The sequence below is a fragment of the Microcaecilia unicolor genome, chromosome 2 (assembly GCF_901765095.1).
Source record: "Microcaecilia unicolor chromosome 2, aMicUni1.1, whole genome shotgun sequence".
NCBI classification, from domain to species: Eukaryota; Metazoa; Chordata; class Amphibia; order Gymnophiona; family Siphonopidae; genus Microcaecilia; species Microcaecilia unicolor.
Window position 1 is genome coordinate 125,596,987 of NC_044032.1, and position 27,160 is coordinate 125,624,146.

At 41.6% G+C, this 27,160-nt stretch overlaps 1 protein-coding gene across 1 annotated transcript in view; it reads right to left on the minus strand.

Annotated features, from left to right (window-relative positions):
- ARHGEF28 (Rho guanine nucleotide exchange factor 28) overlaps nucleotides 1-27,160 on the minus strand; it is a 562,380-nt gene that overhangs the window by 142,764 nt on the left and 392,456 nt on the right. The window contains 5 exon segments of the mRNA XM_030193284.1: nucleotides 5,343-5,398; nucleotides 11,393-11,525; nucleotides 13,044-13,167; nucleotides 17,684-17,726; nucleotides 25,029-25,109. Coding sequence (XP_030049144.1) covers nucleotides 5,343-5,398; nucleotides 11,393-11,525; nucleotides 13,044-13,167; nucleotides 17,684-17,726; nucleotides 25,029-25,109 — 437 coding nt within the window.

A 27,160-nucleotide genomic window follows, 5' to 3' on the forward strand; every position in this document is an offset into this window, starting at 1 on the left:
ACCTTCTTCTACAGGATATTCTTTCTTCTTCATTTTATCTGTTGTTTAGAAGAAAACTGAAAACGTATCTTTTTGTAAAGTATGTTTTGTGAATTTAGGAGATTGTTTTGTATAGTTATACATAAGTTATACTTTTTCTTTGGTGCCTATATGATCGTTACCCGCTTTCACCTTTTTATTTTAAGGGCTATGGCAGGATACAAGCCTCTAGTACAGTATAGTGTAGTACTTTTGAATGGGTGCACCAACCAGCTAATTTTACTGAACACCCAGCTAACTTAACAGAAAATGTTATACTGTGCAGTACTCCCTCCCGGGTACTCCTTCATGACACCTGGGCTGGCAAAAATTCATGATGAGAACACTGATCTGACTGAAAACAAACAGGAAAATTCAAGGGACTGAAGATGTAGGTGAAAAATGATTTTCTAAGCAAGCTGTTGCTAATGGGCAGTATGTTTTTATGTAAATTATCTTTGGGATAAGATCAAGACAAGCAATCTTATATTTAATGAAATCAGGCTTTGTTGGCATGAAAGCTAAAATAATTTTGAATAACTGAAATGGTCAGGCAGCTTTATAGTTTTCCATTTTGCAGGGCACTGACATCAAGTACTCTGATCTGCAGTTTTCCTTTCTTAAACCATTTTTCTCATGCTTTCATGGTAGCCCTGTTGAAAACTAAATGGAAGTGCAATCTATTTCCATAGGGACTAAAGGGCATTAAGCCCTAACGAGCATTTAATGCATGAGAAAGTGCTTACCGCAAAATGTATTAACATATTTGTGGTAATTTCCCCTTTTCTGCACATTAACTGCAAGCTATTTATTTTTTACAAATATTTTTTTGGAGGGGGGCGTATCATGGGCATGGAAGTGTTATTCAGCTAGCACATTCTGATTCTGGATAATGCAGGGTTAACATCTGAGCACTTAGTGAGTGTTAATGGCAACATTATGACATGGCCTGAAAACAATAGAAACTTTTTTTTTTTTTTAAGTGCCATGTTGAATCTGGGCTTAGCAGATGGGAAAGTCCTGTGTTACTATGCAGTAAGCTCAGCTTCTAACGCCTTATAGTAAAAGCAGTGCATTTTTTTTTGTAGGAAAAAGGTATTCATTATGGGTAACCTTAGGGGTGGGGGTCACTATCTATGGCTCTGCCCCTACGGTAGCCACACCTACAGTAGCCACACCCCTTTTACCAGCAGTGGCGCATATAAACTGGCATCACTGAAAATATTACACCAGTAAAGGAGAAGAAAAATAACTTGTGATTTTTTTTCATTAAAAATAATTTCTCCAAGCTGTTACAGCTCCAGTATACCAAAAATGACACACACCAAATTAGCACACAGACCAGGAATTAGAAAAGTTTTGCCAAATCTGAAACACAATATATCATCAAAATCTCAGAACCTAACAATATCCATGAGTAAAAGCTGGGTCCTCAGCGGACTTGACTGGAGGAGGTATAGAGTGGATCCAGCTTTTGCCTATTTTCTCCTCTCTTCCCTGCTCTCCTCTCCATCCATGTTCAGCAATTCTCCTTTCTCCCCTGACTTTCCCTTCATCCATCCATGTCCAACAATTCTCCGCTCTCATCTTCTTTCTTCCTCATCCATGTCCAGCAATTCTCCTCTCTCCCCTGCACTCCCCTCCACCTATCCAAGTCCAGAAATTCTCCTCTCCCGCTGCTCTCCTTAACATCCATGTCCAGCAATTCTCCTCTCCCCCTGCTCTCCTTAACATCCATGTCCAGCAATTCTACTCTCTCCCCTGCCCTCCTCTTCCACCCATATCCAGCAATTATCCTCTCCCCCCTGCCCTACCCTTCCATCCATGTCCAGAGATTCACCTCTGTCCCTTGCCCTTCCCTCCTGTCCATGTTCAACAATTCTTCTCTATCTCCTTCCCTCCACTCCCATCTATTTCCAGCGATTCTCCTCAGAAGAAGCTGAGTCCCTCTCTCCTCAGGTCTAGGACCGGGACACCATCTCTCTCTCTCTCTCCCGCTAACACTCTTGTCTGGTGCAGTTCTATAAGAAGACGAAAACAAGTTTTTTACTCTCTTGAGGCCTGATCCTCTGCACTGACACTGGAATGTACCTTTGCTGTGGCTTGCTCTTGAAGAAGAAGGAAGTTACATCAGAAGGGGAGGGCGGGCCACAGCATAGAGAAGTTCCAGCATCAGTGCAGTGGATCAGGTGGTCTAAGGTGAGTAAGTGCGCCATGCGGACTCAGTTTCTTCCTCTTACAGAATTGCACCAGTGTAAGCAGGAGAGAGAGGGGCCGTCCTAGCCCTGGGGAGTATGGAATGGAGAGAGGGGCATGACAGGCACTCCACATGGGGTAAAACAGGTGCCGTTACGCTGTACCAGCATGTACCAGCACAAAAGAAGTCCTGAGTAAAAGGAACACTAATGGCTAGATTCTATATCTGGTGCCTGAAAATTCCACATGGAAAAAAAATACACCTAGGCGTATTCTCTAAAGTATGCCTATATTTTATAGAATAGAGTTAAATTTCCAAGCGATATACAGACGAGCGCCTCTCCACGCGACCATATTTAGTCATGTCCATTTAGGCCATGTTTTACTTGGCATAAATCCTGATGCCTAAATTAGGCGCAGAGCAGGTGGATTCTATAACAATGTGCATAAATTTTAGTAATGCCCATGTCCCCACCCAAGGCCACCACCCCCTTTACAACTAGGCGACTTAGAATTTACGTGCACCACATTACAGAATATGCTTAGCGCGTTCTGCATGTAAATCTTAATTAAAGCCAATTAGTACTGACAATTGCTTGCTAACACCCAATTGACAGCACTGATTAGCTAAATAACCAATTACCTTACATGAATTGTTATAGAATTCATTTTGATTTCCACACAGAAATTAAGGCGCCATATATAGAATCCAGTAGTTAGTGTCTTCAGTCCAGTTAGTATCTCAAATTTCAGCATGTTATAATCACCAAGTTCCCTACCCCCCTCCCATTACCTCTCACACCAAGTTCTTCATTCCATTAAGTACTGAATCCAAAATATCTACCCCTCATAGGTATTGCTACAGGGTGGCACGTGAAGGCAATTGCCACCCCACAAAAAATGGCTTGCTACCCCAGTCTCAGCATGTCTGTTGTTTGGAGGAAAGCAGAAGAAAAAGGTGTCATACTCTCTGCCCAACATTACCCTCCCCCCCCCCCCCCCCGCAAGGTCTGGCATATCTCCCTCTTCCAATCCCCGCTCCCCCACACACATACACACACAGAGTCTGGCATTTCTCTCGCCCTTTCCTCCTCCCCAGCCAGACCTCCAACCTTCCATATTGCAGTGTCAGCAACCAAGGCAGCCTACCTCCAGCTGGCCTGCGACGCTTTCCTGCTGCCGTAACATCCTGTTTCTGTGTAGGCAGGATGGGTCAGAGTGAAGGATTCTGTAGCCAGCTGTAGGCAGGTTGCCTTGATCACTGATGCTGCAAGGATGATGAGTGAGAAGGTTGGAGGACCACAGGGGATATTGGGGAAGAGGGATGGGAGAGAGATACTAGACTGCATAAAAGTGTGTGTGTGTGTGTGGGGGGGGGGGGGGGGGGGGGGAGAAAGAAGTACCAAACCATGTGAGAGGAGGGAAAGGAAAGGTATTGAACTATACAAGGGCGGGGGAGGGGGAGGGAAGGAGAGAAAGAGTTGCCATTTCAGTGGGTGGAGTAAGGAAGGGAAGGGAAAGAGAGAAGTATGACCACAGGAGTGCCAGGAAAAGAGAGAGAGAGAGACAGACAGAGAGAGAGAGAGATGCTGGACACTTACTCTGAAGCATGTGCTCCTGTACCTCCTTGTCAAATGTCGGTTCAAGAAACCTGGTTCCACTCCAGTTAAGGTGGAGCCCATCTATTTGGAACAACCCTCCCCCATACACTTGCCCAGAATGTTGCCCATTTCCTAATAAATCTAAATCCCTCTTCCATCACCTCAAACATATATTAGGATTCTGGAGCTCTGCCCATCTCTTAGGTCCTGAGGTTAGTACAGGGAACACTTCTGAGAATGGAATCCTAGAGGTTCTGGATTTAAACTTTCTAAAATCCTAAATTTAGCTTCCACAACCTCCCACCCACACTCTCCTATGTCACTGACATCCACATGTACCAAGACAGAGGGTTCCTTCCCAGTACTGTCTAAAATCTTATCTAGATGATGCATGAGGAATACACCAGACAGGAAAGTAACATCACGCCCAACAGCTACCCAGCTATCTACATGCCTAAAGTACCAGTGATATGTAAACCATTTTGGTTCTACCACTGAAAGGTTGTATATCAAATGCATGACCTAATGGTGGATTTGCCAACTAAAATGGCCATTCTAAACCTTCTTTCCTGGGCATAAGTTGTCGTCACTGGAAGTGGAAAAATTAGAATCTTTCAAATATGATCAACTTTCTTTAACACTGCCCCCCCCCCCCCCCCCACCCGGATATTCAATGCTAGGTCATTTCCAGTTACCAGCATTGAAAATCCAAGGGTATTTTGGCCAGCTGTAAATTAACTGGCTAAATGAATATTCAGTGTGTAAAGCTAGCAGTGGCGTACCAAGGGGGGGTGGTGGGGGCGGTCCGCCCCGAGTGCACGCCGCTGGGGGGTGCCGCGGTGCGCGCCTGTCGGCTGTGAGTTCGAATCGCTATGCTAAATTTTCTCATTCGCTGCAGCTCCCTCCCTCTGCCCCGAAACAGGTTACTTCCTGTTCCGGGTCAGAGGGAGGGAGCTGCAGCGAACAAGAGAATTTAGTGTAGCGATTCGAACTTGCAGCCGACAGGCGCACACCGCGGCACCCCCCCCCCCCCCCAGCAGCGTGCACCCGGGGGGTGTCATTTCGCCGGGGGGGGGAGGGCACGCTGCACCCGGGGGGGCACATCGGCGATCCGCCCCGGGTGTTGTCGACGCTAGGAACGCCACTGAAGCTAGGACTGATATTTATGCAGATTTGCCCACCAAACTTAGCCAGCCAGCACTGAATATTTGTGCACTATTCAGCGGAGATAACCAGCTATCTTGTGCTGAATATTAGTAATTAGCCGACTAAGCGGTATTTAACCGGCCAGGAGCTACTCCAAGTCAGTTAAATAGTGCTGAATATCGGGCCCACTGTGTGTAAAAGAATAGACTTGGGATAGGAGCACGGTTCTGTAGTTAGATGGACACCCATTAAGTAGAATTAGATAATCTTTAACAAATAGGAATGGCAAGTCTTTTTTTTATATTGTATTTTCATTCATGAATACAACATGTACTTAGTACCATCCTAATTAGAACCTTGAAATAATTTTTCTTACTTTACCTTTGTACATGGAAGTGCTGAATCCTTACAGTTTTTATGCACATTTTCATTACAATCTGAAAGCAGAATAATTTCACAGCATGAAGGCTACAGAACTATAGTATTTTATATGCATTCTTTTCATTTGACAATTCTCTTTACACAGAAGCTTTTCACAGTGGTGAACAGTAAAACAATCTGCATAATATCAAATAAACCAATTTCATGAAATGCAAGAAATGGTTGAAAACGTACTTTATTTTCCCCATTAGCATTTCTCAAGGTCTAGCCCCTGCTGGGCTAGGTGGAACAAATGGTGGTTACTGCTGTGGGGCTTATTACTGGACTCTTTCTTTCCCCTCTATTTTCTGAGCTTCTCTGACTCTTTTTTGTTTTGGGTACTGCAAATCACTTCGATTTGTTTGCTGAGAAGGGTAGTATAGCAAGTTCATGAACAAACATAATGGAAGGTCACTTATTATTTGCATAGCATGATACTTAAATAAAATGATCACTCGCTTTCTTTTCCATTCTTTAAATCTATGCATTAAAATTTAAAACTGGAATCACCCCATGTTTTTTTTATCCCCCATAAAACAAAGTGCAGATGGCAAATTCCACCTGAATACAGCTAATGAGTGAAAAGCCAAGCATTCATCAACTTTTTATTTTTTTTTAAAAAGGAAATATCACTAGTATGAACAACTAGTGGGAGAAAATTCCATAACTCTGGTGCAAGCAATAAAATACTAAGGAGAAAATTCTATTTTTGTTGGGGGGTTTTCAAATATACCTCCTGCATGCCTGAAAGCCATAAAAGTAATGTAAATCCAGGCGCCTGTTTGTAAAATACCACTTAGACACACAAATGACTAAATGTTTCTATTCTGTATATTTACATGCACAATTGGTGTTTAAATGTAATTGACTTATTTGCCTACTCTATACATATAGGTATACATATATTGGGTGTCTATATATCAAGGGGAAATTCTACCACTGAGCACTTCCAACTAAATGACCCAAGGCCACACTGAAGAAGCCTAAATGTGGCAGGGACATGTATACACATGTAAGCTGCAACCTCACCCAAGCTCCATCTCTGCATAAGCCCCCTTGTACTGTACAATATGGGACTTCTTTTCAAAAGAGAAAAACATCTGAAAAGTGTCATGAATCTGCATTTGAACATTTTTCTTAAAAAAAACATCCAAATTGTTTTTTTTAAACCAATTTTTAGACATTTTTCTATAAGTCCATCAGATATGTGCTCAAATCATAAGGGGACGTGTCATGGGTGTGTTAAGGGCGGGATCTGGGTGTTCTTAACACCTGGACATTTTTCTGCCATAATGGAATAAAACAAAAACATCCAGGGCTATAAGTTGGATGTTTTATTAATGAATAAACCACAAAAAAATGCCCTAAATGACCAGATGACCTTCTCTTACTCCTCCAGTAGTCATTAACCCCCTCCGACCCCCCCAATAAATGTGATTAAAAACATTACTTACCAGCCTCTATGCCAATCTCAGATGTTATACTCAGGTCCATTACAGCAGAATGCAGGTCCCTGGAGTAGTCTAGTGGTGGGTGCAGTGTATTTCAGACAGACAGATGAGCCAAGGCCCATATCTCCCCCTACCTGTTACACTTGTGATGGAAACTGTGAGCCCTCCAAGCCAAAACTCACCAGAAACCACTGTACCCACATATAGATACCCCCTTCACCCATAAAAGCTATTGTAGTGGTGTACAGTTGGGGGTAATGGGTTTTAGGTGGTTTGGGGGAAAGTTCAGCAGACAAGATAAGGGAGCAACAGTGAGATGTGTACCTGGAAGCATTTATTTGAAGTCCATTGCTGCGTCTCCTAGGGTGCCCTACTGCTCTCCTGGGATTGTAATCTCTATTGAGCAGGGGCTGTCTCTCTATGTCAGGTGTTCAGCGCTGCGTGTGTCTGGTAGCGCTATACAAATGTTAATAATAATAATAATGTCTGTGCGGCCAGTGTACTAAGAATGCTGGCCTCTCCTAAATCCCAATGGCTTGATTTTGTGCGTTTTTCACTAGGACTTTTTTTTTTCCAAAAGTGGACCAAAAATATAAATGCACAGAGCACAAAAACGTCTAGGAAGTAGCCATTTTCAAAAAATAAAAAAATAGTTTTTTTTTTCTGTTTTGAAAATGGCTATATTCCTCACTGAAATTTTGGTTGTTTTTAGCAAAATTTCCAAAGTTAGACTTTAATGTCATATGAAAATGCCCCTATATGCAAGTTAAGTGGATATTTATAGAATAGTGCATAGAGGATTATCGTTGTTAGAAGTGATTTTTTGAGGTTTTCAGATCAATGTTTTTTTTTTTCTTTTTCATTCCTAGTGCAGGTTATGTGGCATTTTTTTTTTTTAGATATGTGATTTTTTTCATTTTTTTTAACACTAGCTTGAGAAAGTACATAAGAAACATTTCAGACACTTTTCTTAGGTAACACCGGTTCTTGAGGTAGTGATTTTTTCTCCTGCGGGAGTTTTTCACTGCTGTTTTTTTTTTTTTTTTGTCTTTACAGAAGCCAGTGATAAGAATCTATTTAAGGGTTTTGAGAAATGTCTACGACTCTCCCTGGACAGTTGAGGCTTCATTTATTTAAATCAAGATATTTAAAACATTCATTCTTATAATCCTTTCCCAAATAGTGCATGCAAAACATATTTGGAGTTTATATATCAATATACAATTTGCTATCCATACAAGATTTTCTGAGTTAAGTATACACATACACATGTTAAATGCTAGAATTCTACATATTTTCATGATATTGCTGATGGGCAGTCTAGTAAGGGTTGCCTCTTTGTGGATGATACCAAAATCTGCAAAAGGGTAGACACCAATAATGGTGTGGATAACATGAGGAGGAACTTAACAAGCTTAAAGAATGGTCCAGAACTTGGCAGCTAAGATTTAATGCTAAAAAAATGCTGGGTCATGCCTTTGGGCTGCAAAAATCCAAGAGAGTTTAAGTAAAGAACTTTCGTGCATGACAAAGGAGTGGGATTTGGGTGTGACTGTATGTATGATCTTAAGGTGGCCAAACAGGTAGAAAGTCAACGGCAAAAGCTAGAAGGATGCTTGCGTACATAGGCAGAGGAATGGCCAGTAGGAAAAAGGAGGTGATGATGCTTCTGTATAAGTCTCTGGTAACACCTCATTTAGGATGTTGTATACAATTCTGGAGACCACACCATCAAAAACATATAAACAAGATGGAGTCGGTACAGAGGGCGGCTATTAAAATGGTCAGTGGTCTTCATCATAAAGTGTTTGGGGACAGACTTAAAGATCTCAATATATATATATACTTTGGAAGAAAGGCAGGAGAGAAGAAATAACACAGAGATGTTTAAATACCTACATGGCATAAATGCATAGGAGGTGAGTTTCTGCCAGGTACTTGTGACCTGGATTGGCCACTGTTGTAAACAGGATACTGGGTTAGATGGACCGTTGGTCTGAACTAGTATGGCCATTCTTATGTAAGCTCTGGAATGAGAGGGCATAGGATAAAGGCAAAAGGGGACAGACTTAGGAGTAACCTGAGGAAATACTTCTTCATGGACAGGGTGGTGAATGCATGGGCCTACTGGTGGAAGTGGTAGAGAAGAAAACTATATCTGAACTCAAGAAAGCTTGGGACAAGTACATAGGATCTCTAAGGGGGACAACGGGATCGTAGGTGACATGGATGGGCAGACTGGATAGGCCATATGGTCTTTATCTGCCTTAAGTTTTCTCTGTTTCTATGTGAATGTCAGTGCCTAGATTATAGAACTTCTCTTTTAGCATATATGGTCAGGGCTGGTCATGCCAAAACCAGTATAACCTGGAGCATCCAGCCCAAACATACACCCTAGATCAGGGGTTCTCAACCAAGTCCATGGGACACAATCACGTTTTCAGGATAACCACAGTGAATATGCATGAGAGAGATCTGCATACAATGGAGGTAGAATCCAACAAAGAGAGGCAGTAAAGATCCACAGATAGAGTAGCACAAGGAGCAGAATGGATCACAGATGAAGGTCAAACAACACTTTAGTAAAGAAAGACCCAATGTGGCCACTTTTCAACCGAAGGCTGCGTCAGGTGCAACACCAATAAGGATAAGCATAAAAAATGTTTAAAAAATTATATATAGCATAGCTGGCTAATAGTGGATATATTTTTTTATGCTTATCACTAATGGTGTTGCCCCTGATACAGCCTTCAGGCAAAACACGGCTACGTCATGTCTTTCTTTAATAAAGTATTGTTGCTTGACCTTCATCTGTGATCCGTTCTGCTCCTTAAGCTACAATGGAGGTAGGGCATTCAAATCTATCTTATGCATATTCATTGTGGGAATCCTGAAAACCTGACTGGTTAGGTGTATCTCGAGGACTGGGCTGAGAACCCCTGCTCTAGACATACAGATACCCAATATTGGCACTTATGCATAATAGTATATAATAAAACATACACAATAGCTAAAAACAAACAGATAAAATGCAATAAAACATCAAGATAGACATCATGAAAACAGCAACAGATGGAGAACAAAAATTGCAGCGATATATAGTAACCATATCAGTAAGAAAGCAATTACGATGAATATGCACAGAGCTTTTTTTGAGGAGGCATTTGGGGGTAATGAGTACCGGCACCTTTTCCATTGATAAATTGACCCATGGATCCCAAGTTTTAATGAAAGAGCTGAGGCTCTACACACCAATTCTGCCTTGACATAGATTCTGTGACTACTTGCAGGGGACCTGGCTACTGTGTGGAGCGGGGGCCTGGTTATTGTGGGTGGGTCCCTCAGTGATCACCCAGTCCCTGAAGGGTGGCCTGGCATTTGAGTACCGGCACCTTTTTCACTAGAAAAAAATACACTGAATATGCATAACTCTTTATTGTTCGGAAATGTCAAATCTGACACTGGCCAATAACGCTCAATAGGACTGACATCTAGGGCTCCATTCTTTAACAGTCTCTGCTTGTTTCAGAGTTCACAATGTGGGCCAAGAACTGGAACTGTCATTTGCTAATATTTTTACAATCTGAGGTGGAATCAGATTTAACTGGCAGGTAGACATTTTAACACCCTGAGGCATCCTGAAACCTCTGTGATGGAAGTCTGCAGACATTTAGGCAAGCCTTGTTCTTGACCTCCTGGGTGTTGATTTCCTTTACTTGTCATAAGTGTCTGATAAACTCATTCCCAAATAAACCTGACCACTCTTCAGAAGCACTAGATTAAGATATGATGCTAGATTATAGTGGCTCAGCATACATAGGAGGAAATGTTGTAGCAAACAAGTCAGAGAGTAAGAGGGTATTTTACTGTCTTCCAATCCCAAGAAATCATTACTGAAGACAGAATCTCATATTGATGGGATTTCTCATGGTACAGATTTTGGGAACTTCTAGAGAGGCTATCAATTTCAATATCTTCAGCTCAGTCCCCTCTGCTTTAATGGCTGGTGGGGATGCCAATCCCTGCCAGATGAAGTAGTCTTCTGGCCTATGCTGTCTGAGAAGCACTTAAGCTGATGCCGGCTCTCTGGAACATGTTCAGTTCACCAATGAACTGTGCATGTGTGAGAGTGCAATGTCGGCAGCTGAAGTGTACAGTCAACTTAAGCCCTGCTCTGGCAGCACAGACAGGACTCACACAGGAGACCACTTTGGCTGGCAAGGCTTAGCATCCCTGCCAGCAAAAGTATACTTTAATGTGGCGGGGGTTGCAGCAGCGGGGGAGGGGGTGGAATTGGAGAGAATACTCGGTTCCCCTAGTCTACCTTTGGGGCCCCCCCCCCAAAAAAAAAAGGGCTGGATCATGATATACTAAATGGCCAGAAATGCACATCCAAACCTGCTTTTCTTGGCTCACTGAATACAACATTATAGACTGAACAGATTAAGGAAAAGATACCATTTTTTCTTTTCATTTTATGCTGTGCTTATTAAGTGTTATTTCTATACCAGTGCTGTACATGGATGTTTATTTTCCATCACAAACACATGAACTACTTACTTGTACACTGTAGAGACTCTCTTCCAAGAAGTGGCTTTTCACACACCAAGCACGGGGCAACCCCAGCAAACGTTCCTGCTGCAAACTGGTGCTTGCTCAGTTTCTCTTTCTCTTTGCCATCCTTGTTCTTTGTCTTCACATATGTTAAAGATAATCAATAAAAATAGAATAAAATAAAGCATAGAAAAGAAAATAAGATGATACCTTTTTTATTGGACTAACTTAATACATTTTTAGATTAGCTTTCGAAGGTAGCCCTTCTTCGTCAGATCAGAATGGAATCAAGCATAAAAAGAGCTGAAACTTCTTGTACCCACTGACCAAAATTTTAATACTCAAATATTTATTTATTAAACTTCATGTATATTATTTAATTATGCTGTGCCTTGATGTTACAGGAAAATCAGGTAATCTTCTAACATTACTAAATAAATAAATAGGCCCTCCAATATTCAGCCCACAACAGCCAGCGTTTTTTAAGCCAGGCTGAATTAGACCTGGATATTCAATTCCAAGCTTAATTTGGGCACTAGCCACTGGCAGTTATCCAGGTGCCAGCCAATTTTGATTTGAATTGATTTATTGAATTGATATACCACTTTACACAAAATGCATCAAAGTGGTTCACAGAATTAATAAAATCAACAAAATACAAATAGTCAAGTTCACAAAAGCATCATAGAATTAAAATATAAAAAACAATAAAATAACAAACACAATAAATCAATAAAAACATAATACATAAGATTGCAAAGCATTCCAATGTTACAAACACCGAACAGCATATTCACAGCTGCCCATAGAAACTCTGAAAAAGACATGCTTTACAAAACATTAAATAACTATTAAAAACAGTAAGTAACTATTAATGCTTCTAATTTCTTCTGGCAAAGAATTCTACAAGTAATACCAGAGTAACAGAAGACATGTTTCCATGTTGAAGACAGTTTAATCAAAGTTAATGGAGGGAGTGCCAACAAAGTTTGCTGAGATGACCACAACTGTCTTGAAAGGCATATACCTCTTAATCACATCTGATAAATACTTTAGGACACCAATTCTAAAAGCTTTAAATACTAGGCCCAATATTTTTAAAGTAATTCTTGCAGAAACTGGCAATCAGTGTACGGCAGCCAAAACAGGTGTGAGTGGTGCCCAGATAACTATGCAGATAAAATTAGAACATCCATTTTGCTGTTCTAATTTTATCTGGGCACTTATCTGGTTAGTAGATTGAAAATCACTGCTAGCCAATTAAGTCCTTGCTCTGTCCTCATTCTGCTATGTCAGCAATCAAACATCGAGCTCACCCTTGAGGTTTTATTGCTCACATAGCTTTATCTTATCTCTGCGCACAAGACACAGCAGCTTCTATTTAGACAAGCTTTTGAAGACCAATATTACAAGTGGATATAATTATTGAACACAAGAGACTCCTGATGCAGACCTCATAGGCTGAAACACAGCTGTGTCGAGTCTTGTTCACCCTTCAATAAACAGTTATCCTTATCTAGAGTGTTGTCCACTTTTTCAGTCATCTTCACTGTTTTGTCACATGCTAAAAATTAAAATAAGCACAGGGGCTTCTGGGGGTTACTGCTCACTTTGACTACTGTTCTTAAGAGTGGTTACATGCTGGGACTTTGCTCACCTTATTCTTGTTCCGAGTGCTGCTCATCCTGTTCTTCAGGAAACTGAAAGTGCGACTCACTTTGTATTTTTCGGACTCTGATTTTGTAGGTGAAATGCTCTTGTCCCATTCCTCCTCCTCAATTCTAAAAGAAGGAAATTTGTGAATGTGACTTTACCATATAAACAAATTTCCCCTTTTTTTGTTGCTGTGACTCTGCAAGCTACCTGTCAATGATGCAGTTTCCCTTTGAAAATTTGGGGCAGGCTAGGACCATGGGGCACAAAAACAGCTACAGAATGTACATTTGGAATGAATAGTGAAGTATGCAGAGGACTTTCACACAAAAACCTCCCCCTGACAAAAGGAGAAGGAGTGGCCTAGTGGTTAGAGCACCAGTCTTGCAATCCAGAGGTGGCCAGTTCAAATCCCACTGCTGCTCCTTGTGACCTCAGGCAAGTCACTTAACCCTCCATTGCCTCAGGTACAAACTTAGATTATGAGCCCTCTTGGGACAGAGAAATATCCAGAGTACCTGAATATAACTCACCTTGAGCTACTACTGAAAAAGGTGTGAGCAAAATCTAAATAAATAAAAAGAGCACATGTTGTTCAATAGTTATGCATATGTTGACCTCAAAGAGGAGGGCAATTTTCAGCCCAGGAAATTTATCTGGGTAACTGTTGTGATATATAAGAAACACTCATGGTCTCCTTGTGATTATCTTATTGCCCTGCAAATGCTATTTGAAGGGAGAAGAATTTACCTGGTAGCTGAGTGTGCATCTCTGGAAGGGTTACAGCAGGAGAGGGGCAAGCAGAATTACCAAAAGGGCAGGTTTATCCTGGTTCTAAACCCTTCCCAGTAGTGCTTAGTGGTGTCTAATCGCCTGTTGCATTTCCACCCATATGAACAGGGGCTTCCAGTTGAGCTTTGCTGTGTTCTGAGAGTGACGGTCCTTGTATGGTGTTTAGAAAAGATCCTATACCTGACTTCCTGAGTTCCATTTGATTCAGATTTATACAGAGTAGTATTATATTCATGAAACCATGCTACAATATGCTCAGGGAATGTACATAATTCCCCTGCAGAATTTTTAATCAGCATGAATCATGCTCCTTTTCTTCCCTTTTAGGTAAGAGGCAAGTAGCCTCCACACTCTGTTTCTAGCAATATATCTAGCTGAACCTTGAATGTACAGTTTTGCTCCTTGAACACTCACTAAGAATCTGATTATAACTAAATTTCACCTTTAAGAGCTGCTGCAGTGAGTTATTATTCCCACTCTAGATGGTTTATCTCATGTTCAAAAGTTTGAATGTCTCGCTGTCTGTTACGAGCTATATACCCACTAATAGCCCCCCTTAGGGTTGCCTTGAGAACATCTCATTTCATCCCAGGGGCTTCATCATTGAAATTATAGTATTCCTGTATCGTGCTTCTAGGATCACATAATAAAATATTATTGAAGCACCATATGGGCAGTTTGATGTCAGGCTGAAGTTCTCAGAATGTTACACTAATTACTGCATGATCAGATATTACAATGTTCTCTGTTGATACGGATTCTACTTTAGATACCAAAGGTTTAGAGTTTTGTGCATAATCTATGTGGGAAAATGAATGATGAACTTGTGACATATGTATAATCCTTGATGTTCATTCAAGATTTATCTCTAGGTTGGCAGTCAAGTAAAAGGTCCAGGACTTGATTATAATTCCCTACTACAATAACGTCCATTGGGGACATTGGAGCCGACTCTGTGGGTGCTGTGGGTGCTTGAGCTCCCCCAATATTGAGAAAATTCCTTGTATGTGTCCAGGGAGAGGCTATTTCCATTGGGCTTAGCACCCCCAATAATTTTGAAAAGTTGGCTCCTATGATTGGGGATAGGTCAGAAACCAATTCTGTCAAGTCTGTAAAAAATTGTTTGGCATGTCCTATAGGGGCATGAACAAAGGCCAGTTCCCTATCTTTAACATTTAAGTTCTACCGTGTGATTGTGTGAGACAAGTTAGTGTTGGAGGGCTTCAATAAATACAGCCAGACAAGGGAGAAATTAACAAAAACCCTTTATTAACCAAAACCTGAATCCTGTTACCTCACAGGTACAGCAAAGTAAAGAATATCGACTTAAGCAGCTATGCGTTTGCCTGCTTAAAAATAACCAAATATTCAAAGCCAAAGCCTGCACAGATCCCGGTTTTGAATATCTGGAAATAACGCAGTGGCGTAGCTAGGGGGAGCGGTCTCTCCCCCAAACAGATTTTTATTAGAATGGCGCCTATGCGGTTTTGGGCCAGCACATTGGATTGGGGGGGGGGGGGTGAAGAGGGAGGTGGAGAGAGAGAAAGGGGAAACAGTGGCGTTGGACTCAGAGAGGGGGGAAAGAGAGGGGGACAGAAACCATCTGTGTAAATCTCTCTTATCTGCACCCTTCTCCTCCACTGCTAACTCCAGACTCTGTTCCTTTTATCTTGCTGCACCATATGCCTAGAATAGACTTCCTGAGCCGGTACGTCAAGCTCCATCTCTGGCCGTCTTCAACTCTAAGCTAAAAGCCCACCTTTTTGATGCTGCTTTTAACTCCTAACCCTTATTCACTTTGTTCAGAACCCTTATTTTATCATCCTCACTTTAATATTCCCTTATCTCTTGTTTGTTCTGTCTGTCCTATTTAGATTGTAAGCTCTGTCGAGCAGGGACTGTCTCTTCATGTTCAAGTGTACAGCGCTGCGTACGTCTAGTAGCGCTTTAGAAATGATAAGTAGTAGTAGTAATTTGCACTTTCTCCCTTCCCACTGTTCTACATCACACCTCCCTCTCCAAGCCCAACGCCACTCTCTGCTCTCCTTCTCGCCCCCTCCCGTCCCATCAAGGCTACTTTGTTATTGCTGCAGGGGCTGCTTCCGCTGCTAAACAAGCAGCCTGATTGAGCCTGGCGTCGAATCCTTCCCTCTCTGCTGGCGTCACGACTCCCACCCTCGCACAAACAGGAAGAAGAGTTAGAGCAGCACGGGACGTGGTAGAGGGAAGGAAGGATCTGATGGGGGTCTGGCAGCTTGCTTATCGCTGCAGGGGCTGCTAAATGAAGCAGGTTTGACGGTCCGGGAGGGGGGGAATACAGAAAGCGGTACTGGACTCGGGAGGGGGGGAGAGAGGAGGAAAGAAACCGGTGCTGGACTCGGAGGAAGGGGAGAGAGGGGGGAAAGAAAGTGGTGCTGGACTCGGGAAAGAAAGAGGGGGAAACAAAGCGATGCTGGATTGGGGGGGGTGGAGAGAGAGAGAGAGAAAAGGGGAAACAGTGGCGTTGGACTCGGAGAGGGGGGGGAAGAGAGGGGGACAGAAACCGTCTGTGATTACGAAATGCATATACTGCCCATATTAATATCAGAAGACAGAGAAGCAGAGGGGGCTCTTTGAATAGCCCACATTGATTTTCTTTAAAATTAGTGCCACCAAATAACACACTCTGCACCCGGTATTTGTGTGGGTGGCAGAGCAGAGGTAAAGTAGTGACACTGCATAACATACATTTGAGAAATTAATACATGCATGCTGTTTTACTCTCCCAGCTTAAACAAGTCCACAGAAATACCTCTGTTTAACTCAGACAAAAAGATGCTATCTCTAGGGTTAACATTCTGTTCCCGTCTCATGTTTCATTCCCCCCCCTACCCCCCCCCCCCAAAAAAAAGGTTGATTAATCATTTATTACTTACTGCAAGATTGGCCATTGCTTATTTCTACAAATCTACTCAATTTAAGTTTTGGAGAAGAAAGTGTCAGACTTGGCTTGTATTGAAAGGCTGACTTATAAACTCAAGAATGAGCTGATATTTATTACGAATGCATTTGGGACCTATATCAGAAATGGAAGGCTGAATTCCAAATAAATTTGTTAGGTTGCCTAGTTATTTAGTATAGTTCAGTCCTGATTATCCAACAAACAGGACTGAAAAGTTATCAATTAACCTAAAATGTCAGATAACATGGAAACATGGTGCAGTATTGTGCATCAGGACACTGCTGCCACACTCAACGCACCCCTCCCTCCTTCCTTCTCCCCTTAATAGAATTAAATTTCCTCCTGGACTCCCTCCTTCCCCCCAAACAGGATTAGACCCTTCCCACACCCACCCATGGGGCTCTCTCTGGACCTACTTTACAATCCCTGGTGGTCTAGTGGTGAAGTTGGGGCAGGAGTGATCCTCAATCACTCCTGCCCATGGTAGTTCTGCTTTCAAAACATCTGCCACAACGTCTAGCAGGACTCTCCTGAGACTGTTGCTACAAGTCACAGCAGCCATTTTGAGGATGGAACTAGCATGGGCAGAAATGGCTGCTGTGACCTTTAGAGGCAGTCTTGCGAGACTGCCACTAGAGGTCACAGCAGCCATTCTGAAAGTGGTGCTGACATGGGCAGGAGCAAGTAAATATTCTTCCTGCTCTGACTGTACCACATTTGATTCTTTCCACATTCTTAGTTGTGTGGCTAAACTCATCTTTAGCACATGCTAAAATTTATTAAATATGCATGCTGTAAAATATATTATAGCCCATTGTATAATGAGTATGAAACAGAATGGCAGAGGGTTACATGCTGTATATAAAAGCAGGAACAAAGTTTCAAATAGCCACTCAGGCAGTTAACAATACCTTTTCCCTTCGGATGGATCTGGCAAGCTGTAAGCTCTTTGTTCTGAAACACACAAGCAGCAAATGAAATCCCACAATGGAAAGGCATATGTATATTTAAGGTAGAAACACAAAGCCACCACCATGAGCCATGTTCAAACTTATGCTAGAAGAGAATTTAGAGAGGTACAAATAATTATAAACAGCATTGCCCAAGAAAGTACCAATTTCTGTAACAGGATGCCAGAGAAGAATTTACATCCATTTGGGTTAGCAGCTGGAAGTATCATTAATGCAAACCAGCAATATAATTTAATCTTTTTATTATTGCGATACTTCATTTATTTCATACCAGCTTAGCACCCAAATAATCCTTCTCCCCACTAGTTAATCTTACCTCTTATTCTCCAGAATACGGAACCAAAATGTTGGTTTTGTATTATTAAATCTAATATAATAGGCAATACTTTGCCTGTGAAATGAAAGGGTTAATATTCACCTTTACCAGAACCCTAAATCTCTTTCTTCAAATCACTCTCCCTTAGTCTCTGTTAATATCTAACATTACTGGAAAGCTTCAAGCCATTTTAATTTATTTGATTTAAAAAATCCTTCCATTAACAATGCACCGAAAGGCTTTCATGGCGTGTGTGGTCTTTTTCTCTGTAATGTGTTTTTGTTAAATAGATACATACGGGTTAATATGCAAAACATTACTGTGGCCACTGACTGCATCAACGCTTTTTTTATTCAGAGTTACGGCCAAAGTTATACATTCACAAGGCGCAAACAATTTGGGGAGGGCTTGGGTGACACAAAACTTACAGCCAAGTGCCAACAGTTAAACAGCAGATACAATTTCAAACATGTAACTGCCTTATTTCAAGCTAGACATGGATTTTCAAAGCTGGCACTTACTGTACATATATAGTGCTGCTGAAAATACACATAACTAAAGGAGCAATTGTATAACTGGATGACTCCAATTAGGCACCCAGAAGGCATGTGATAAGAGCCTTCTATAAGGGAAAGTAGGTGAGCAGTAATGAACATTTCAGCGTGGTAATTGCAGAGGATGGGCTGGGCACTTAAAGCATGTTAATGTTTGCTGTTTAGGCACATTAATTGCAAAAACTGTAGCACACTTTAGTAGAATGACCCTCTATGTGTATTTTCAGCTTAGGCACCCTGTTATAAAAACAAATCACCCTCTATGTTTCCATGTTAGTGCTGTCCGGTCCAGTTTGGTGTCTGGTATTATCTGCTAATTTTCTTTCCTTTGAGTCCTACCAGACCAGTCCGGAACCAGTGAGTTATGCCCATCAACCAGCAGATGGAAAAGGAGAAAAAAGACCAGTGAGCCCTGACCTATTGTACCTATAAGTAAATTGTTTTAGTAGTACTACAGAAAGGTGATATATGAAGAATCATAAACAAACTATATAAGGCACTGTGCAGCACACAGTGGCAGCCCTCTGACATACTTCCTCTTTCCTCAGAGATAGAGCTGGTCGCAGTAGAGAGAAAGGAACAGTGCCGGTGGCAGGGCTATGTATGGGAACCCTGCTGCCCTGACTTTTGGAAAGCTAGAAAAGAAGGTACATTCAGAGAAGGAAGGAAAGGGGGAGATGTGGAGGGGGGAGTAGAGCAGAGCCGGGGCGGCAGACCATTCCCTCGCCTCAGACAGCAGACAGTTTTGGCCTGCCCCTGGCAGCACCTGCTCCTCAGTATTTCTGTAACAAATCATGATAGAAGGTATTTTCTCCATCTCCTCAGAAGAGGGGGAATTCAGGGTTTCAACCAATAGAACAAACACAAACTTGAGAAAACCTGAAATTAATTCAAGATATATTTCTTCCTGGAAGAAGAGCAGATCAGAACTCTAAACACTTCAGGGAGGGAGTCTGGACTAGTCTGGTAAGGCTCTAGCAAAGAAAATTAAAAAGGTAAGCCCACATTTACTGTCTACCAGACCAGATCAGTCTACAACCAGTGGGATGTAACAAAGTACTGTCTAAACTGGGTGGGGTTCTGAAACTCCTTTCCTAAACACTCCAACCCCAAAAGTAGCTTCCTCTTAGGTGAAGACATCCAGCCTACAATGCCCTACAAATCTCTGTTGGGAATGTTGCACATGACTCCACCCAGGAAGACATCCAACACTCTAGCTGAGTGAGCTTTATGGGTGTTGGGCACTACTCAATGTTGGACAATATATGTTAAAGATATAGCCTCTTTCAGCCAGTGTACATGACCTATCTCACTTCCAGAATTCATTTATTACTTTCAACTAATCTAATGTATTTGAGGATCCTTTTAACTTCCCGAAAGTAGAGGAAATGGAACTCCTTCTCACAGTCTTTCCATTGGACTGGCATAAAATGCTTGCACAACTTTTGGAAGAAAGAAAGGAATCATCCATATGGAAAACCTTGCCTCCATAAAACATAAAAATGATTCCCAACAAAAGAAAAAAAGCCTGTAGCTTAGAAATTCACCTTGCTGAACAGGCTGCCAAGTCAGTGATCACTTCCCTGTGCTACCTAACACTGATAATGTGCCACATAGCCACTCAGACTAGTGTCTATTATTACCAATGAGGGCCTCCAAATCAGTATCTTTGCACATATTTTGCAGATTCAGCCACCACTTCAAGCTGACATGGGCCAAAGGTGTCCACTGAAGACAGAGCTCGTAACTCTGCAACTGGGCTGACCAATGATCTAACAGTGACCTCTGAAGCGGCCACATATGCACCTGAGACCACAGACTGTAATGAAGCTCAAAAACCTTCATGTAGTATTATGCCTGTGGGGCTCTCTTTGCCAGCAGATTCTAAACCTGGACCTATGTCAAAAAGTACTCTGAGATACCTGATGCACTGAGAAGGCACCAATTTGTTTTTCTCAAAGTTTATTACCTACCGTAGCAACAGCAATAACTGAATCCCTTGAGCAGTATATTGCCTCCTCTTCATTTCAGACTGATGAGACAATCATCCAGATATGGATGAACTCAGATGCCTTCTCAATGAAGCACCATAGCTACCACCTTTGAAAAGGTCTGATGCACTGAGGCTAGTCCAAAGGTCAGAACTTGGAACTAATTCTGGTCCCCTCGGATCACAAACTGTTGGTATTGTTGACGAGCCTTTCTAAATTAGTATATGGGGGTATACTTCTTTGAGATCCAATGAAATCAGAAACTGCCCTTTGTGAACTGCTGAAGTCACCAATTTCAAGGTCCTCACACAGAGGTGAGAGACTTGCAGAGCTTGATTCACCCCTTTAAGGTCAAGAATGGGCCAGAAGCTGTCTGCCTTCTTCAGATCAATCTACCCACAGTTTGTTCTTCCTCACATTCATATTCACGTTTCACATGACTTTACATAGTTTCACCATATAATACACATTTACGTTGACTTGTCACTCATCCTTTTTTCTCTTGTATACAAAATGTTTATTATATTATTTTTATATTGTTTTGCAATTAAATTCACTTAAGCATTTTTGTCACTATTATTTTATTATTTATGATTTATTATTCTATATGCTGTTTTATCACTCGTCTTCATTCACATCCACAGTTTTTTATTTTATACTTATGCCTTCACATGCACTTCATATTTTACATCTTATTGTATTATTTCTTCATATTTCATATTTTGGATTAAGATGTATCACATTACGCTTTATTTATGTCTTGTTTCTCTTTATGAGAACCCCTGATGCCTGGATACCGAAACATGGCCCGTGTTGGGTATTACCTGAATGCTGCTTTGGGGGAAGTTTTGCTGTTACATTTGAAGAATAAACACTTTTTGATATTTCTCATTGGTTGTTTCTGGAATTTGTGGTTCTTTTGGTGACTTCCACTCCTATGTTTTGGTTTTTGCTTGCTGCTCCCTAGTGCAAGAATGGTTTCCTGTTTCCTCCTGCATACCTGCCAGTATCCCACTCTGCATCTGGAACAGGAACAACCATCCGAAACACCAGCAATCTCTCCAGAGTAAGGTGTGCCTTGCAGAGACTGAAACTGTCAAACTCCCTGGTAGAAGTCCTGATAAGATTACAAAAGGCATCCACCATATAAGCCATACTTACCTCTAGCCAAGCTGACTCCCGAGAATCGTGGTTGTTACCATCCAGTGGCTCAACTGGAGACTACTGCAGCCAATGCCATCTCAAGGGTTTGATTCAATTAAGTCTCTAGCTTCTAATCCTAGATATCTTTCAGAGCTACCCTGCCTTTCACAATAATAGATGTTTCCTTTGTCACAGCATCCACTCTGGGCTACTTAGCTTCTCCTTTTCCTCTCAAACCAAAGGGTAAAGCATACCCATGGCTTTGCCAGCTCGGAGTACAGTTTCTGGAGTATCCCACTCCACCAATATCAGGACCTTGATTACCAGAAGATAGGAAATGCCTTAGTGGGCTTATGTATCTTCTTCAGAATGAGATCCCCTGATAGCCATGTCTGCTGTAACACAGCTTCAGATATACTGAGGGCTTCCAAAATCTGAGTAATTATACCCAGAAGCTCCTCTCCATTAAAGAGATAGACTACTCTGGGGTCATCACCTTCCCCTAGATGGAGTTCCCCCTCCTGTAAGGGATCTGTAATTGAAGCTCCCTTCCCTACTATATTAGTACTGACAGAGCTTCTCTGTCCTTCCCGGCATCCAAACAAGGTCTCTTCAGTTGCCTAGGCTTCTCTGAATCTTGGCACCTGTGTCCAACCCCTACTTTAACAGAAATGCCCTATGGAGAAGCAACATAAACTCATGTAAAAAGGGTAGGAAGAAATGGAGGGGAGTGGCATTACATGTTAAAGATAATATTAAAGCAACAGAATTTCAGGACTTATGGGGTATGGAAGAGAGACTGTGGATCAAACTGGAAATAGGGAACTGGTAAGGGAGCTATGTACCTGTTTCCCTATTTCCAGTTTATATACAGGCCTCCTACTTAGACAGAAGAAGTGTATTTGACTATATCTGAATTCAATCTTGGGACAGGATCTCTAAGGGAGAAGAAGGGATAGAAGTTGGCATGGATGGACAGACTGGTTTATGTTCCTTCATTTTCTATATTTTAGATTTGTAAGTGTAAGGTTGGCACTGGTACGCCTAAGTCAATAGGCATATGTTGGTGCACCTAGGTACACCAAGAGGGGCATAATCGAAAGGGGCGCCCAAGTTTTCCTGAGGACATACTCACAGGACATCCCGGCGAATGGGCAGGGAAACCCATATTATTGAAACAAGATGGGCGTCCATCTTTCGTTTCGATAATACGGTCAGGGACGCCCAATTTGCGAAATTTAGGTCGGCCTTAGAGATGGTCATCCTGATTTTCGGCGATAATGGAAACCGAGGACGCCCATCTCAGAAACGACCAAATGCAAGCCCTTTGGTTGTGGGACGAGCCAGCATTCATAGTGCACTGGTCCCCTCACATGCCAAGACACCAACCGGTAACCCTAGGGGACACTGCAGTGGACTTTAGAAAGTGCTCCCAGGTGCATAGCTCCCTTACCTTGTGTGCTGAGCCCCCCAAACCCCACTCCCCACAACTGTACACCACTACCATAGCCCTTATGGGTGAAGGGGGGCATCTACATGTGGGTACAGTGGGTTTGTGGTGGGTTTTGAAGGGCTCACATTTACCTCCACAAGTGTAATAGGTAGGGGGGGATGGGCCTGGGTCCGCCTGCCTGAAGTGCACTGCACCCACTAAAACTGCTCCAGGGACCTGCATACTACTGTCATGGAGCTAGGTATGACATTTGAGGATGGCATAGAGGCTGGAAAATATTTTTAAAATTTTTTTTGAGGGTGGGAGGGGGTTAGTGACCACTGGGTGAGTAAATGGAGGTCATCCCCGATTCCCTCCGGTGGTCATCTGGTCATTTAGGGCACATTTTTGTGGCTTGGTCGTAAGAAAAAAAGGACCAGGTAAAGTCGTCCAAGTGTTCGTCAAGGACGCCCTTCTTTTTTCCATTATCGGCCGAGGACACCCATTTGTTAGGCACGCCCCAGTCCCATATTCGCTACGCCTCCAACATGCCCCTGTGAACTTTTGTCATCCCCGCGATGGAAACCAGTTAAGGATGCCCAAAATCGGCTTTTGATTATGCTGATTTGGGTGACCCTGTGAGAAGGACGCCCATCTTGCGATTTGTGTCGAAAGATGGGCATCCTTCTCTTTCGAAAATAAGCCTGCAAGTGATGTGCGTAGTTTATAGTATTCTGTAAACTACCCATATACCTGGGAGACATGCCCATGGCCCACTCCTCTCATAGGTACACTCCCCTTGCAGTTAGGCAATAGTGGTGCTACCTTATAAACTGTAAGCCCTCTGTGGACAGGGAAATATCTATTGTACCTAATGTAACTCTCTTTGAGCTACAACTGAAAAGGTTGTGACTAGATAACAAAGTAGGGATGGCTGGACACTGGAGTCTTCCCTCTGACTGGTGCCATTCAAGTGGATACTTCATTCTCAAACTGGGCTCAAGAACCGCACTACAGCAGTTCAGAGCCAGATATATGGTATGCCCATCATCATCTCTTGGAGACACAGAAATACTGAGGAGCAGCTGTTGCATAGTGTCCTATACAGGGAAAGGCTGAAAATCTTTGTTCTTTGGTTCTCTGTTCTCTGCTGGTTGATGGTCATAACATACTGGTTCTAGACTGGTCTGCAGAACAATTAGGAAATTACTATGCTTATTCTTCCAATCATGCCAGAGCTCTTTTAAGCAAGTTGGCCAGGTTTAAGAGGTTTTCACTGACCTGAAAGGTATAGCAGCAAGAAAGCTGTAGTCATTTTGTTAGTACATAGCCATGTAGCCATGATCTGGACTAAGTCAGGGGTGTCCAATCGCAGCCCTTGCCAGGTCGGGTTTTCAGGATTTCCCCAATAAATATGCATGAGATCTATTTGCATACAGTGGAAGCAGTGCATGCAAATAGATCTCATCAATATTTATTGGGGAAATCCTGAAAACCCGACTGGATTGTGGCCCTCAAGGACCGAAGTTGAACAACCCTGATCTAAGTCAATATAAGGATTTTTTTTCAACAAATAAAATGTAAAACACAAAAACAAATAAAATCAAAACAGAGAAATCTTCCAGTAATCAATTATGTAACAGATGAATGAATAGAATGGGGAGGAGATATTTGATGGGGATCACCCTTTCACTCCTTCAAGAGGGTAAAAATTCCCTTTTCAATTAGTTTTAAGATCATAGCAATGCAACATGGTGCTCTCTTTCTGACTTTGAAAGAGAAGTCTGCCACTATGCCCAAAGAAAATGAAGAGAACCTCATTCTATCTGGTTGCTATGATGGTACTTACTACAGGGATGGAGAAGAGACACTGACTTAGATAATGAAAGAGCCTGAAGAAGGGATCGGCCACTGCTGAGGAATGCACCATCTACAGAGCAGGAACAAATTCTTTAAAATGAAAAATTAATCATAATATCCTTTATCGCACACTAGACAAATGCTATCCCTTCCTGCTTCACTATAGTTCATAGTCAGTCTATCTTGATTTAGGTATGACTGGGTATCTTTTTAGTTTATTGATAAAAACAGTAATAATAACAAGTGAGCTTGCAAAAGCTTTTGCAAAATGGATTTCATTTGGGTTTTTATGAATGAATTTTATTGTCTTTGTTACTGTCCTCAAGCTTTAGTATGCTATTATATCGCTTCTCAACCCAGTCTTCATGGCACACCTAGACAGTCAGGTTTTCAGGATATCCACAATGAATATGCAAGAGAGAGGTTTGCATACTGAAAAGGCAGTGCATGCAAATGTATGTCATGCATATTCATTATGGATATCCTGTAAACCCGGCTGGCTGGGTGTGCCCCAAGGACTGGATCGAGAAGCACTGTGCTACTGGATTTTAAAAATAGGAGTTTGTGAATTGTTGTGTATAGTAAATATAACCTTCTACTTGCTAAATGACCCAACTGTTGAAGCAGCCTGCAAAACACCAATTTTCCGCAGTTTATTATTATTTAATATTAGGATTTATTTACCACCTTTTTGAAGGAATTCACTCAAGCTGGTATACAGCAAGAATAAATCAAACATAAGCAATAGATAATTACAGCAGTAAAAATATTCAAATAACAATACAAAGTATGGCATAGTATGTTACATTACAATGTCAACACAATATGCAATAAAACATTTTAATAGACAGAATATGGCATAATCAAAGATGAAACATATAGATAAAACAGAATAACAGGAGTTAGAAAATAAGGGACTAATTTAAAGAAAGTTCCACATAAGGCCAGAAAGGTGCTTGAATATTATCTTATTTATGTTTATTTATTTATGACATTTGTATCCCACATTATCCTGAACAAGCTCAGGTTCAATGTGGCTTACATTCAAGAAATGGTATAACTAAAGTATTCAAATTATATTTAGTCTCTGAGTATCTATATTCCAAAACTCACTACAGAGACTCCCTTATGTGCTCATTCAATGCTTATAACAACAATGCTTTATTTTACAATCTAATAAGTTCTCCCTCCACTGTTTACAAAAAACGTTTTACAAAATATTTTTCCTATTGACAAAACCTCTCAAGTGGCATAGAAAGTATGATTGTTCATCATTCTTAAACATCAGTACCCATTTAAACAAGCCTATCCTCTTAATATAGAGTAAATCTCTAATGCAAACAATGCAGATACTTAGCTTTATACTGATGTTTGCATCAATCCAAATGCTTTGCATACCACTAATATTCTCTTGAAGCTTTGAAAATAAACTTGAAATCAGGATAAAATGTTTCCAATTGTAGTCTTGATCAAATTGTTTATGCTCATTGCAATGTTCCAGGAGTACATCTTAATCTCCAATTTCCAGTTTAACAATATTGTCCATTAATGATCGCTGAAAATGTTCTCTACCAACTGTCCCCTTAACAGTTGTATCAAAGTCACAGGTCAAAATTTCAAGTTCTTGGTATAGAATCTCTACATGGGCTCATGTTTCGCTAGAAGCATCATCAGGAGATTCTTAAAGATCAATCTTCATAGTTAAAACAAAAATAAAGTGGAAAGCGGTATTGGATGGTAAGCCAAGATGCTTGTCCCGTGGAAGTGCTTTTTAGCCACGCAGAAGACATGTGCTAATGCCTACCACAGCCTTGTAAAAGGGCCCTTAAATCATTAATGTGCAGTAACATTTCTCCAGACAGTCATTCCATCTTATAGTACAGACGCTGATATTGTCCCAACTAGACTACTATAATGCAGCATATGCAGATTGCAAAGAAAGCCTACTATGATCACTGCAGACTGTCCAAAACACGGCAGCAACACTGATATTCAAAAAGTCAAAATATGATAGAGCAACCCCAGTACTCATAATGCTATATTGGCTCCCGATCAAGGCCAAGCTATTTTTCAAAACTCAATTTCCATAGTCATAAGAAGCATCACGAACTACCTCCAGTT